General features: G+C 35.1%; 1 protein-coding gene across 8 annotated transcripts in view; it reads left to right on the top strand.

The window, feature by feature from the left end:
• CHD9 (chromodomain helicase DNA binding protein 9) overlaps window positions 1–14,598 on the top strand; it is a 111,270-nt gene that overhangs the window by 59,724 nt on the left and 36,948 nt on the right. For all 8 annotated transcript variants that reach the window (XM_036346601.1, XM_036346600.1, XM_036346599.1 and 5 more), the window contains 7 exons: window positions 1,744–1,987; window positions 6,372–6,548; window positions 7,843–7,986; window positions 8,106–8,361; window positions 9,407–9,617; window positions 11,556–11,751; window positions 13,896–14,063. In XM_036346601.1, the coding sequence (XP_036202494.1) occupies window positions 1,744–1,987; window positions 6,372–6,548; window positions 7,843–7,986; window positions 8,106–8,361; window positions 9,407–9,617; window positions 11,556–11,751; window positions 13,896–14,063 (1,396 nt within the window). The remainder of the gene's footprint in view (window positions 1–1,743; window positions 1,988–6,371; window positions 6,549–7,842; window positions 7,987–8,105; window positions 8,362–9,406; window positions 9,618–11,555; window positions 11,752–13,895; window positions 14,064–14,598) is intronic.

The following is a 14,598-nucleotide window of genomic DNA, read 5'->3' as shown; positions in this document are numbered from 1 at the left end:
ATGTCTTCCTCTCCGGTTCTCCTGAAACCTGCTCTCTGGGTTTTGATTCTGTATCTCTGAAACTCTTTTCCAATCCACAACATACATCTCAGCCTTAATTTGCTGCCTTTGCTGCATTGGATAGTAGTTGCTGCTTTTCCCCCATTCTCACTGCCAAAAGCTTCCACATTATGACTCTCTGCTAGACCCCCAGCACCTCTGTGACTGTCCCTTTCAGTAGTTTTTGCTGTTGTTTTTTTTTATTTTTTTCATCTGCCTGCCCTTTTAGTGTTGATTTTTCTTGCCCAAAACTCTGTCTTTTTCTTCTCTTCTTCCATATTTGTTCCCCCTAAGCGATATTCTGCACCCCTCTCTGCCTTCACATATCAGTAACACTAATGATCTCACACTTACCTCTAAGTAAGGCTTGAACTTCAAATCCATATTTCTTTTTACTTCTTGCTACCTTAATGTCTCTCTCAATGAGCCTTTAAACTCAATAGATTCAAAATTAATCTTGTCATTTCCTGTTTCCTCCATACCAAATTTATTCTCCCATATTTTATATCTCAGTTAAGAATAATGAAATTCATTTAGTCACCCAAACTGAAAGAAATCTGACTGTCATTGTACACCCTGTATACTTGGTTGGTCACTAGGTCCAAATCATTCTAATTCATAATTAACGTTGGAATCAATTCTCTTCTGAGTCCCTCTTCCCTTAGTCCAAGTGCCCTCCCATTCTTTCCTGCATTATTGCAGGACTTTTTCAATTAGCTTCCAAACTTCTAGTCATCTCATCTCTAATATCTGCAGTGGCTTTGGAGCAAACTTCAAAATAAAAACCTGACCTCATCAGGTTTTTAAATTTTTTTCAAATTATTGGAATAATGTCTAACTTTCTTTATATATGCCTCCTGCTTATCTTAATATCCGCTACCTTTACCCTTCTCTCAGAACCGCAGTTATATAACTTGTGGTCCCATAGTGGATCATGTTCTTTCCACTGTGCTCTCTGGCAAAACGCTGACCTCCCCTCTCAAAGCAGTCTTCTCGTCTCTGATGTCTTCTAGCCAGAAGTGGACATTTACTTCTCTGAGCTTTCATAATAAGCTTAATACTGACGATTCTTAACCAGTCACGTATCATAATCAATCATCTGTGGAGTTTATTTAAAAATTATAGCTGCTTGTATTCTGTTCCATACACCTTGACTCACAGAACGTATAGGGGAGGGCCCTGGGTGTCTGGGTTTCTTTCAAGCATTGTAGGCTCTCTTAATGTACAGCCAGCGTTGAAAACCGGTGCTGTATTTGTTCTTCTGTGATAGCACATTGCATGACTACTTATTTGTTTATTTGCATGTCTGCTTTTCTAATAGATACAAGCCCCTGGAAGGCAGAGAACATGTTCTATTTCTTTTGTATCCCATCTTCTCATACTGTCCCTGAGATATAGAAGGTATTTAAAAAATGCTTCCTGAATAAAATATTTAGTCTGCCTTGCGCTTGCCATTTCACTCTTTAAAAAAAAACATCTATCGGGTGGTATCTTTATTTTGGAGCTACAAAAATGTTTTCTCATTGCAGGGTTATAATAAAATTGTAATCTTTAACCTACTCTGCACTTCAGCAACTTTTACATTTTTATAAATGCGAGCGTTTTAACTTGATCATTGATTACTTTTGTGTATTTATCTTTAAAACCGTTGTAGTATACAGAAAAACCCAATGTCTACTTGGATAATATATTTGTTTATTTCAGACGAAACTGCATTTTAGCAGATGAAATGGGTCTTGGCAAAACAATTCAATCAATTACATTCCTCTACGAAATCCTTCTGACTGGTATAAGAGGACCTTTCCTGATTATTGCTCCACTTTCTACTATTGCAAACTGGGAGAGAGAATTTCGTACGTGGACTGATATTAATGTTGTGGTTTATCATGGGAGCCTGATTAGCAGACAGATGATACAGCGGTATGAGATGTACTTCAGGGACTCACAGGTGTGTTACCGGTCATTTGGTTTATTGTTTGAATGCTCAGGTTGGAACATGATAAGCACTGCATATTCATTACATTCAAATTTAGGATGGATTTTAATTGCCTATTTAGATCTTCAGTCTCTTTATTCATCATATATTTTATAATAAGTATTAGTAGCAAAAGAGAACAATGACTAAAGTAGTTCCGTTTATGCTCTAATTTATTATGAAGAAGTATTCTTATTTATACAAATGTATAAATCTATATCTCTCATTTTTAAACTAAATAATGGTTTTACTAAATGTTTAAAATATACATTAAATTTAGAATTATAAAGGTCTCTTTGATAATCCTCCAGTGTGTTTTTTTCTTCTCATTTTAAAAATTTAAATCTTCAGTGAATACCATGAATTTAAAAGCCTATTGATGTGAAATCTCAAATAGGTTCTTTTTTTGTTCATTGGATTTTGATTTAGACATTTTTTAAAATTTGGTTTGTTGACCCTGGCCAGGTAGATCATTTGGTTTGAGTGTCATCCCAATATGCCAAGGTTTGTTGGTTTGATCTCTGGTCAGGGTACATACAAGAATTAACCAATGAATGCATAAGTAGTAGAACAACAAATCGATGTTTCTCTCTCTCTCTCTTTTTCACTCTCTACCTCCCTTCCTTTCTTTTTTCCGCTTCCCCTCTCCTCTCTCCCAAATCAGGTTTTAACAATTTTGGTTTTATATACAGTTTAAGCATACCTCTACAAGTTTTCCCCTTTGGATTGGTTATTCTAATACTCTGGGGATTTTATGGCTTTCTTCTCCGGTCTATCTTATGGGCACATTTTCCATTTTATTTATTTTTTTGGCTACATACATAGGTCATAAAATTTAAGAGATGACATTATAAGAAAGAATTTGCTACCAGAGCCCTAACTGGTTTGGCTCAGTGGATAGAGCGTCAGCCTGCAGACTGAAGGGTCCCAGGTTCGATTCCAGTCAAGGGCATGTACCTTGGTTGTAAGCACATCCCCAGTAGGGGGGTGTGCAGGAGGCAGCTGATTGATGTTTCTCTCTCATCGATGTTTCTAACTCTCTATCCCTCTCCCTTCCTCTCTGTAAAAAATCAATAAAATATATATTTTTTAAATTTCCTAGCAGAAAATTAATACTTGAAAATATAAAGTGCCAAGTTGAAGTTTTGAGTAGTAATACAACTATTTTTAGATAAAAGCTTTATTAAGAAATAAGAAACAAAATGAAAAAACAACAGCACACATTTCAAATGAAATTATACTTTTTAATTGGAATTTGGCACTCTAGCTCTACTTCAACAGCATCATGATGTTTTATTTTTCTTTCACTGATTCTTCTTTTTATAAGGATCATTATAATTTATGGCCAGATCATGTGATGTAATTTATGTTAAAATAAGGTAATATATATAACATTGTATTTTTACCTCCCAATTTTAACTGATTTTCTACTTTTTGAGGCTGAAAATTAATGAATTGATAAATTCCTTTAACCTCATTTTCCCTTCTACTTTATATTTCTGTGAAATTAAGCCTCTACAAAATCCTTTAATTATTATTCAGTTCTATGGAAAACTTACCTTTGTACCTTTGGAGCCTATGCCGTTTTAGTTAGGTTATAGTTTGATTTTATTCTGTCATGTTTTGTAATTCTTAATCATACATTTGTAGAATTTTAGTGCTGTATGACATCATAGAAATAAGTTCAATTGAATTTTTTTAGAGAAGGTGCAATTAACATATTTTGACTATAAGAGATTTTTAACAACGTCACAATTTTAATGTGTCATGAGTTTGGTATTAATATGATAGCCAAAGAACTGAAAGATTCTTCATGCATTATAAACATGATTTTATGTATTGTTATATTTTTATGATAATTTTATACATTCTAGAAAAATATCAAGGGTTTTAAATTTCAAAAGATAAAGATTTCTCATGTAATGAGATAAATAGATCTTTAAATATAGAAACAACTTTTGTTACCACTTTTAAATATATTTTAGTATAAATTAATTGAATATTTAATGTCTGCTTTTTTCAAATTATTAAATAGCTTGAAATCACAGTAGTAATAAAATTAAGCTCAAATTTTCTGAATTGCCATGAGAAGAATAATCACAAACATTTATTGAGTATTTACCATGTGCCAGGCATTATGTTAAACCATTTACATATAGTGTCTTACTTAATCCTTGCATTGCCAACCTTTAAATATGTAATAATATTATTGTTCCCATTTACAAATGAGCAAACTGAAGTATAAATAAGTTACTTAGTTTCCCCCCAAAGTCATAGAGCATACTGGGAATAACATACCCAGTGAATTATACTTGAGGGCCCTTACTCTTAAGCATATTTCAGGTTTTTGAGCCTTATAAATACCATAGACTTATAGTTTTACTTATTTTCTACTGGAGCTATTGTTCAACTTAATGGCCAGTGAATGTAGTCAATATGAATTAATCTAAGTTAATAGGAATTAAAATTCTGTCAGAACACATGTTTCTTAAGCCTTCATTTCTCTCTAATTCCTAAGAGTTTATAGTTTTCAATCCCACTTAAACATTATCTTCACTTGGATTCTATTCCTATAGCACCATCTGTTCCTTCAGAAGTCCCCTTTACTGGTTTCTTCTCATCTTCTCTGTCTCAACATGAGGCAACCCACGGCTCCGTCTTCACATGCTTTTATGCCTATACTCCATCAGATTTCATTTAGCCGCACAATTTATGCCGTCTATACAACTGGAAACTTCAAAAACGATGTCACTAATTCTAACCTCTTTTCTAAATCCCAGAGTCATATCCAAATGCCTATTCAACTATTCCGCTTGGATATCGACTAGGTGTCTCAAGCATAACATATCCAAAAACCATAATCCTGAATTTCCTCATTGTAGTAAATAGCAATACCAACTTCTGTGTTCAAGCTAAGAATTTTTAGAGTCAAACTTGAATACTTTAAGTCATTGCACAACTGCCCATTAGCATATCCTATAGCTCTGTTTTCAAAACACATCTAAAATTGAGCACTTCTCATGACTTCTAATGAGTATCTCTTGCTTCAATTATATCACAGCCTCTTAACTGGTCTATATAATCCTCTCCTTGGGTTGTTTTACTCTTTTTACCATGGCAGCCAAAAGCGAGTCTTTTAAAATTATGTCAAATCATGAAATTTCTTGTCTCAAAATCCTCCAGCAGCTCTTTGCTCACGGTAAGAGCCAAAGCCCTTACTGCAGAATTCAAGTCCCTGTGTATCCTTATTCCCTCCACATTGGATGTCAACCACTCCAGCTTTCTTGCTATTGTTTGAATACTGTCACAGTGCCTCCTGCATCAGGGCCTTCACACTTGCTACTTCCGACAAAAATGCTTTTTCCTCTAGACCTCTAGGTATCAACATGGCTTCCGCCCTCATCTTCAGGACTTTGCTCAAATGTCACTTCTCAGTAATGGCCTCTCAGGCACACTATTTTAAAAATTACAATGGTCACCTCTCACCCTCAGCCCTTATCATAGTCTAACTTAGTATTTTTAGCTTATTTTTTTATTGTTGTGTTCTGTTGTTTCTTTGTTCCTTAGTGGCTATGGCCTCTATTTGAAAACTAAAATGTTAAATTCCACGGGGACAATTATATTTATGTGTTTTGTTTACTGCCATATCTCTAGCAACTAGAACAGGGTCTGGCACATAGACACTCAATAAATACTTGCTGACTAAATGACTTGGTAATTTTGATATTAACTATCTTTTTACCATCCTATGTGTGGACTCATGGATGTAAGTAATCCACATTAATACTGAAGTTTCAGTGGCTAGGTTGTGTACAGGTCTCTTCACACATGTCCTGAAATCATTATTATAACTCTTAAAAATTATAAAACATTTTTTCGAGGAATGCTTATTTGGGTGTAATTATAAATTATGTAATTGTGTTGTCATAATTTTTAACATTATTCTTAAAAACATAGCAATCTATTAACAGTTTTTTAAAAATATATTTTTATTGATTTCAGAAAGGAAGGGAGAGCGAGAGATAAATAGAAACAGCCAATGATGAAAGAAAATCATAGATAGGCTGCCTCCTGCATGCCCCCTACTGGGGATTGAGCCTGCAATCTGGGCATGTGCCCTTGACCATAATTGAACCTGGATTCCTTCAGCCTTCAGGCCAACACTTTATCCACTAAGCCAAACCAGCTAGGACTATTAACAGTTTTAATATTAAAACTCCTCATTTAAGGGAGGAGTTTCAGTGGAAAATAGTTTATACCAGATGTCATTAGATGTATTTTTATGCTATGTGATGGGAATTAAAATTTATGGTCAAGATATTCTAGCAGATTACTGTATTTGATAATAAATTTCTAGGGGCGTATCATTCGAGGAGCTTACAGATTCCAAGCCATCATCACCACTTTTGAAATGATTCTTGGAGGATGTGCAGAGCTTAATGCAATTGAATGGCGATGTGTGATCATTGATGAAGCACATAGGTTAAAAAACAAAAATTGTAAACTTCTAGAAGGTCTGAAACTCATGAATCTGGTAAGTAGCATCTTTATTATGACTTAATTCAGTTTCTGGCTACATAGCAAAAGGTCAGATAGAGTCAGAGAACTAATCCTATAAACTTACATTTTAGAGCACAGTAATATCTGATTTCTATCTGTGCTGATTTGTTGCTTTATATTAGTAAGGGAAAAAATCTCATCTGTTTCCTAAGACTTAAAATATTTTAGCTTTTTCTTTCAAAATGCTTTGGAAATTAACTTCTAGAATTAAAAAAAGAGAAACCTCTGTAGAATGTACTATTGAAAAGAAAATACTATCATAGTTTCAAGCCATAAATTTCTTTTAAAGCCCCTTATCCAACATTATAATATTATACAGGGATAAAGTGCCTACATGACTCTACATGCCTAGTATATATAGATACTAGTTAATAAATAGGATTTTTAATAAGTTTTCTTAGTGTGTATGCTTCTTTCAAATCAAAGTGGTTTGCTTTTAAAAAAATTTTTATTTAATTAAGATCACATAATTAGTACGTGAGCACTTAAAGAAATAATATATACAGAACTGCATACAGTAAACAAAGTTCCCCATTGTACTCCTCCCTCCATGCCCACTCCCACTCCCACTCCTCACCCAGGATTTAAAGCTGGATGTGTATCTTTTTAGGCTATTTACTAGTGCATATGCACAGATACATAAATGCATATGTACAGATGCATATACAAGTATTTAGCTAAGGAATTTAGAGGTATTGTCAAATAGAATTTTAAATAATTTGTACTATTACCATTAAAACTGTTTCCTTCCGTTACTATTGTGTTTAATTTATAATGCATTTCCAATTTAGAATCATATTCCAAACAGTACTTCGCACTGTTGGGGTGCAGCCTTAATTATTTGAGAATCTGTTCTTTTGTTAAGGCAAATAAATGACCAGCCAAATCTCAAAGAATGTGCACAGTTTTGTATACAAATTGCTATAGCAAGAATGGTTCAGTACAAAAGAAACAAATACTCTCTTTGTTCTTAAAAAACCTGTTTCATTGAGAAAATCTAAAATGTGTTTCTTAATTATTTAGAACTTTTCTTTTAGAGGCATGAATAAGTAAAAACAGTGTGCGAAGTGAGGTATTATGAGAATGATAGAGTTTTTAAAAAGTGATTGAGAAGTTAATTAATGGAGATTTATAAGTAGAGATGTATTTTGATAATGTTAGTCAAAAAAAATTTGCTTTTCAGTCACTGAATATTTGATAACCTATGTCAACTTTTATATAATTTTTGTATTGTGGTAGTTGATGTGAATTATTCTTGTTTTATATAGGAACACAAGGTGCTTTTGACAGGCACACCTCTCCAAAACACAGTTGAAGAACTATTCAGTCTTCTTCACTTTCTAGAACCTTTAAGGTTTCCTTCTGAACCAACATTTATGCAAGAATTTGGGGATCTGAAAACAGAGGAACAGGTAAACGTTTGGTCTTTGTGAATAAGTACATCAGATCTTTTATCATTGCAGTTATGTGTGTATATGTGTAATTGACTGTATACATACGTTTTATATCTTGTCTTCTTTTTTTTATGCAGGTGCAGAAACTTCAGGCTATACTGAAACCGATGATGTTGAGACGATTGAAGGAAGATGTGGAGAAGAAGTTGGCACCAAAAGAAGAAACCATCATTGAAGTGGAACTTACTAACATTCAAAAGAAATACTACCGGGCTATTTTGGAGAAGAACTTTTCATTTTTATCCAAAGGAGCAGGACAGACTAATGTACCTAACTTGGTCAATACCATGATGGAGCTCAGGAAGTGCTGTAACCATCCATATCTTATCAAAGGTAGCTAAAAAGAGTGACACACAAGTCCTTGTTTCTTCAAGAAATGCTCGTGAATAAAAACAGCGTGCTGCAGCCGTCCTGGCAGTTACAAGAAAAGACATTGATCCTGTAATTGCACTCTGTGGGATTATGGGTGGTTCAGAATCAGGGTCCCATGTTACCACGTCAGATTGTAATAGCAGGTCTTGTGTTCAGTTTCACGTGGATTGGAATTTCTCCTTCAATTTAATCATTCTCAGGCACAAACACAGCAGCACCCATCTTGGCCTCCACATTTATATTTTTTTCTGGTATCTTTCCAGTCCAGGTAATGTGTAAATTTTGGTGCTCTCACGTTACTTTTCAAGGTCTTGCATATTATCTGTACAAGGTTTGGGTCTTTACACTTGCAGTATTTCTGGGAATATACTCCCTATCTTTCTTTATCCAAGACAAGTCATTTCTTAGCCTACTAAGGAACTCACTCGCAATCCCCATACTCGATTGATGATTACACAGGCTGAGGGAAGGCAGAGAGCCTTTAATGCAGATACAGACTCTCTGGAGAAAGTATTCATCAATGACCTATACTTTTCCTTGTTTCTTTATTTTGATGGCCATCAGAATCCCATAGATATAACCAGATTAACCTGATTACCTTTCAGTGGTGGATCCCTGCTACATTGGTGTTTAACTATTAGAAGTGTGTTTGAAAAGATGTGATTTTCACGTAGGTCAGGACTACATTTTCATTAATTCTTTCCCTATTTCACATTATTAAGCATAATGAGCATAAATTTATATAAGACATTTTGCCAGGTGTCCGGGGAGATAAAAAGACTTCATAAATTGTCTGTATCCTCAATACAATCTTAGTCCTGTGTGGGTCAGGGATTTAGCTACAAACAAATAATTCTAATAAATGTACTGGTAATTCACCTCCCATCCAAGAAGTCTTAGTGTGTTACAGAAACACAGAGGAGCACTGATTCAGATTTTTGTAACAATGAGAGCAATTGGGTCTTACCTTCATTTGTGCATTGATGCTCGCGTATGTCTCTGGCAGGTGCTGAGGAGAAAATACTTGGAGAATTCAGAGACACATATAACCCCGCTGCCTCTGACTTTCATCTCCAAGCAATGATCCAGTCTGCGGGTAAATTGGTCCTTATTGATAAATTGCTTCCCAAAATGAAAGCAGGAGGCCATAAAGTGCTCATCTTCTCTCAGATGGTACGCTGCCTCGACATCCTGGAGGACTATCTTATACATAAAAGGTAAAGCAGAAAATTATCCTCTGAATTATTTGATGAATTATGCTGAATATATGTCATTAAGATTTTTTCAGCACTGTGCTATAACCCACCTTTACTCACATCTACATAATATATCTATTCCTATGAGTACAGATTGCTTAGGGCTATGTATCAGGTGTTTTCCTAACCTACTTATTTGTAATAGTAGGCAGAGCTAAGGAGACTAAGAAAATTTTGCAAACTGACAGGTATTTGTCAACCTAGGAATGGGTTTACTAGTATACATTTTATTTAATTTGTAAAATTTGCAGTAATGACATTTCAAACAGACTTGTAACTGTCTTCAGAATGGGGGAAAAAATGACTCAAGCTCCTTTTCCAAACTCTTTAATTGTTAGAATTAGAGCCTGAACTTGCTGCACTTTGACTTCTATCATACAAGTCTAAACTTTGTTCGTGCTTTAATCTTTTCTGATTTGTTTAATGTGGGGTTTTGTTTTGTGTTCTGTTTGTTTGTTTGTTTTTTTGGTGTCTGACAGTTAGTCTTAAATATTGACTAGGCACTACCTAATTATATAGGACTAGAGGCCCGGTGCACAAAATTCATTCACTCAAGGGGGGGGGGGGAGACTCCTCAGCCCAGCCTGCACCCTCTCGCAGTCCAGGAGCCCTCAGGGGATGTCTGACTGATGGCTTAGGCCCCCTCCCCACCTAAGCTGTCAGTTGGACATCCTTAGCACTGCAGTGGAGGTGGGAGAGGCTCCCGCCACCACCGCTGCACTCACTAGCCGTGAGCCCAATTTCTGTCTGAGTGGTGCTCCCGCTGTGGGAGTGCAGTGACCACCAGGGGGCAGCTCCTACATTGAGCGTCTACCTCCTGGTTGTCAGTGCACATCATAGCAACTGGTCGTTCTGCAGTTTGGTCAATTTGCATTTTGGCCTTTTATTATATAGAATATCAGTGCATTGGTGGTCTAATCAGATATCAACATCTATATATGTAAAAGCCTAAGTGACCGAACGACTGGTTGACCAGTTGCTATGACACACACTGACCACCAGCGGGCAGATGCTCAGCACAGGAGCTGCCCACCGGTGGTCAGTGCGCTCCCACAGCCAGCCTCCCGCGGTCCCTACCCCCCCGGCCAGCCAAACGTCCTGAGGCCACTCTCCTCAGCCGGCTGGTCCTGATGGCCCTGATCTGAACTTCCCACCAGCCGTCCCAATTGGGGCCGGCTGGCCAACCTCCCGTGGCCCCCCTCCCCAGCTGACCAACTACCCTTGGCCCCTCCCCCCTACCAGCCCTTACCCTGATCCCCCCCCTACCCACTCCAATCTTGCACAAAATTTGTGCAAGAGTAGGCCTTTCCCCAGGCTGCCTGCACCAGCTTCCCTCTGGCACCTGGGACCTGGGCTTCCCTTGCAGCCCCAGCTTTGTCTGGAAAGTCATCCGGAAGGATGTCTGGTCTAATTAGCATATTATGCTTTTATTATTATAGATGAAGGATAAAGGAAGTTAAAAGTCAATAGCTTGTAAATACTGCCTATGAGAAAACAGCATTCTAGGTTGTGCTTGCTAGATGTATAGTTTAGAGACTAACATGATTGACACAGAAATGTCTGTAGGCTTCTTCTATAAAGTTATATGAAAGTATTTGCTTCGTATACAAAAAAGTCATTTATTATAATGAGATCAGCAAAGTAGGCTTCATGTACTATTTTTCCATTCCAGCTTCTAAAAATGATATTCGTTATAATAGTATGTTACCTATAAATCAGGAAAGCAGATATTTTTCTATCTTTATATTACTTTGTATTTCATTCTTAGTTTCAATACAGAGAATGTAAAACTCCAACTAGGGTAATAATTGCTTGTTAAGTTGCAGGAAAACAGACTTGACATGTGTCTTCATTTTCATTATATCCCTCTATTTAAATTTATTGCCTTTCATTTGATAGATATTTATATGAGCGAATTGATGGCAGAGTTAGAGGAAATCTTCGACAAGCTGCTATAGATCGATTTAGTAAGCCTGACTCAGATCGATTTGTTTTCCTGCTGTGTACCCGAGCTGGTGGGCTGGGCATCAACTTAACTGCTGCTGATACATGTATAATTTTTGACTCTGATTGGAATCCTCAAAATGACCTTCAGGTAAATAAATTCTTCTCCTAAGAGGATTAAATTTATTTAAAATGTTTTCTAGCTATTATACTTTTATCTAGACAAGCTAACATATATGTTTCCCTAAGTAATATTCATGCTAAATTAAAAAGATTATTTAATTTAAATTTAATGACAATAAAATATACTACATATCTTACTTCTTAAAAGCTTTTCCTACTTGAATAGAGTATTTAATTGTTTGAAATATGTAAATTGAAAGACACCTAAGATTTTACAATAACATTTATAACAAAATGTTCACAATTTTATTTTCTTAAAAATAAATACTTGCTTATCCTAATTTCAACTTCTCAGTCATTATGTAATAAAGTATGTTTTTATGAAATATTATAGAAAATTAAAGTATTCATATAAGTTTAAGACTGCTTGGATTTTGTAGAAACAGGAATATCAGTTAGAGTGATGAAAGGGTCAAAGGTTGCAGTGATAACCTATCTAGGAAAGATGGCAAGATAAACTATAAGAAAAATTACTTTTATTGTCCTTGATAGTCAATTGTGTTGTAATTAATATTACTTTAAATATAAACATCAAATAAAAGTAAATTGTTACAAAAAGTTATACCTGGCTCAATAAAAAGTATCGTTTGAACCTCTCATTTGTGTGACTTTATGTAATCTAGTTCCAAATATTGAAGGTTTATCCAAAATTAATAGATTAAGTCAGGGATAAACTATAGAAAGTCAATTAGTAAATATTTTAGGTATTGTGGGCCACATAAAGTAAGTCTATGTCCCACATTTTGTGTTTATTTGTTTTTAACATCACTTTAAAAATGTAAAACTTATTCTTAGAAGCAGGCCAGATATGGGTAACAACCTATAGTTTTCCAGTCCCTAGGTTAAACCCATATCATAATAATTTGCCTTTGGAATGCTTATTTATACTTAAAACTGACCACAGTTCATGTGATGTTCTCCAAGTTAATCTAAAATAAAATAATCAAATTGTGTTTGAGAACCGGGAAAACTTTCCAATTCCTAAGTTCTCCCTCTCACTTGGTTTTTCCTACTTACTTACTTCTAATGTGGATCTATTATAGACTTATAAAAAAAATTGACCTTTTATACTTTTCACTAGACCTGGAGCAAAGTTGTTCATTCGCAGTTTTGACTTCCTGTGGGCACAAAGTATATATGGATAGACTAAACAAAAGGTGTTTACAAAGGGTATAGCATCAGTGCCACCTAAAAGTTGTAAAGCCATACCCTAACCAGTTTGGCTCAGTGGATAGAGCATCGGCCTGCAGACTCAGGGGTCCCAGGTTCGATTCCGGTCAAGGGCATGTACCTTGGTTGCAGGCACATCCCCAGTAGGGAGTGTGCAGGAAGCAGCTGATCAATGTTTCTCTCTCATCGATGTTTCTAACTCTCTATCCCTCTCGCTTCCTCTCTATTAAAAATCAATAAAATATATTTAAAAAAATTGTAAAGCCACAGTTTATATTTTAATTTTCTGAATAATAACTTGGGAGAAAGACCATTGGTACTATAGAAACTTTAGAGTCAAAATTTATCAGTAAATTTTAAGTATAGCAAGAACTAAAGGTAAAACTTTCAATATTTCTACACATGAGATAATTAGTTCTCTTTGTTTAAATAAGATTTAGTTTTCCATAGTTACTCACCTTAGTTTCTTGTACCTTAGTTATCCAGTTTAACTAAAATATGCTGAAAAGATTGTTGATCGATTTAAAGGTTGAGTTGCCAACAGCCAAAAAAAAAATTCATAGAGTTGACGTTACTGTCTAAAATTATATTGATGACACCCTCTTTTAAAAACAATAATTCTTCAATGATTTATATTCTCTGAAATATAAGATTAAATTTATCTTGTCACTGATTTCGTATTTTAGTAAGCTCTACCTTCATTATTAGAAAATGCTTATAACTAATTCAGTAGCAAAAGGGTCTAAAAATTCTTACATACTTTTATCTTCCATCAAGATATTTTACTCTTAAATGCCTTTTATGTGCTGTCTTTTGTGCTATTTTGTAAAATAAATTGAATCTATGACTTTTCATTTTTTTAAAATTTTGTTTTATTGCTTAAAGTATTACAAAGAGTATTACATATGTCTCCTCCCGCCCCCCACTTTTCATTTTTTATAGGCCCAAGCTCGTTGTCACAGAATTGGTCAGAATAAAGCAGTTAAAGTCTACCGATTAGTAACTCGTAACTCATACGAGAGGGAGATGTTTGACCGAGCCAGTCTGAAACTGGGTCTAGACAAGGCTGTGTTACAGAGCATGAGTGGAAGAGAAAGTAATGTTGGTGGTGTATGTATATTTTCTTTTTCACTTGGAGTTTTTATTTGCATTTACTTTTAACCTCAAGGAGGGTATTATTTAATTTTGATCCATACTGTGCACTAAATAGCTGATTTTATGTATGGAGGCACTTCAGAAGGGGGTGTAACATTTAGTTAATACTTTTTATCTTGTTCTCTTTGTATAGCTCCAGAGTTTGTGAATTCTAAGAATTTGTATTCAAGGTAGAAATGTTTTGTTCTGCCTTTAGAACGATTGTATCATGGCATAGAAAAATAGAATTTGTGAGTTTTTCTGCAGTTTTCTATGCATAGTTTTTCAGAATTGTTTTTAGTGTTAAACTACTGGCATTGACTTAGTCTTGTAGTACATAATTTTTTTTGTCATTACCTCCATCGAGATTCTTTTCTTATATATTGTGTTTGTAACAACTATTGAATCCTGGAACTAAAATATACCTTGATAGCTCACCTGCCCCCACATGCTTTGTTTTAACTTCAGATATTTTAGGCAAATGGCAAGTCACATTTTAAAGATAGTAAAG

Source organism: Myotis myotis, unplaced genomic scaffold (genome assembly GCF_014108235.1).
Source record: "Myotis myotis isolate mMyoMyo1 unplaced genomic scaffold, mMyoMyo1.p scaffold_m19_p_19, whole genome shotgun sequence".
In the NCBI taxonomy this organism is placed as follows: domain Eukaryota; kingdom Metazoa; phylum Chordata; class Mammalia; order Chiroptera; family Vespertilionidae; genus Myotis; species Myotis myotis.
The sequence above is the reverse complement of the archived record's forward strand: the minus strand, read 5'-3'. Positions and strand labels throughout refer to the sequence as shown.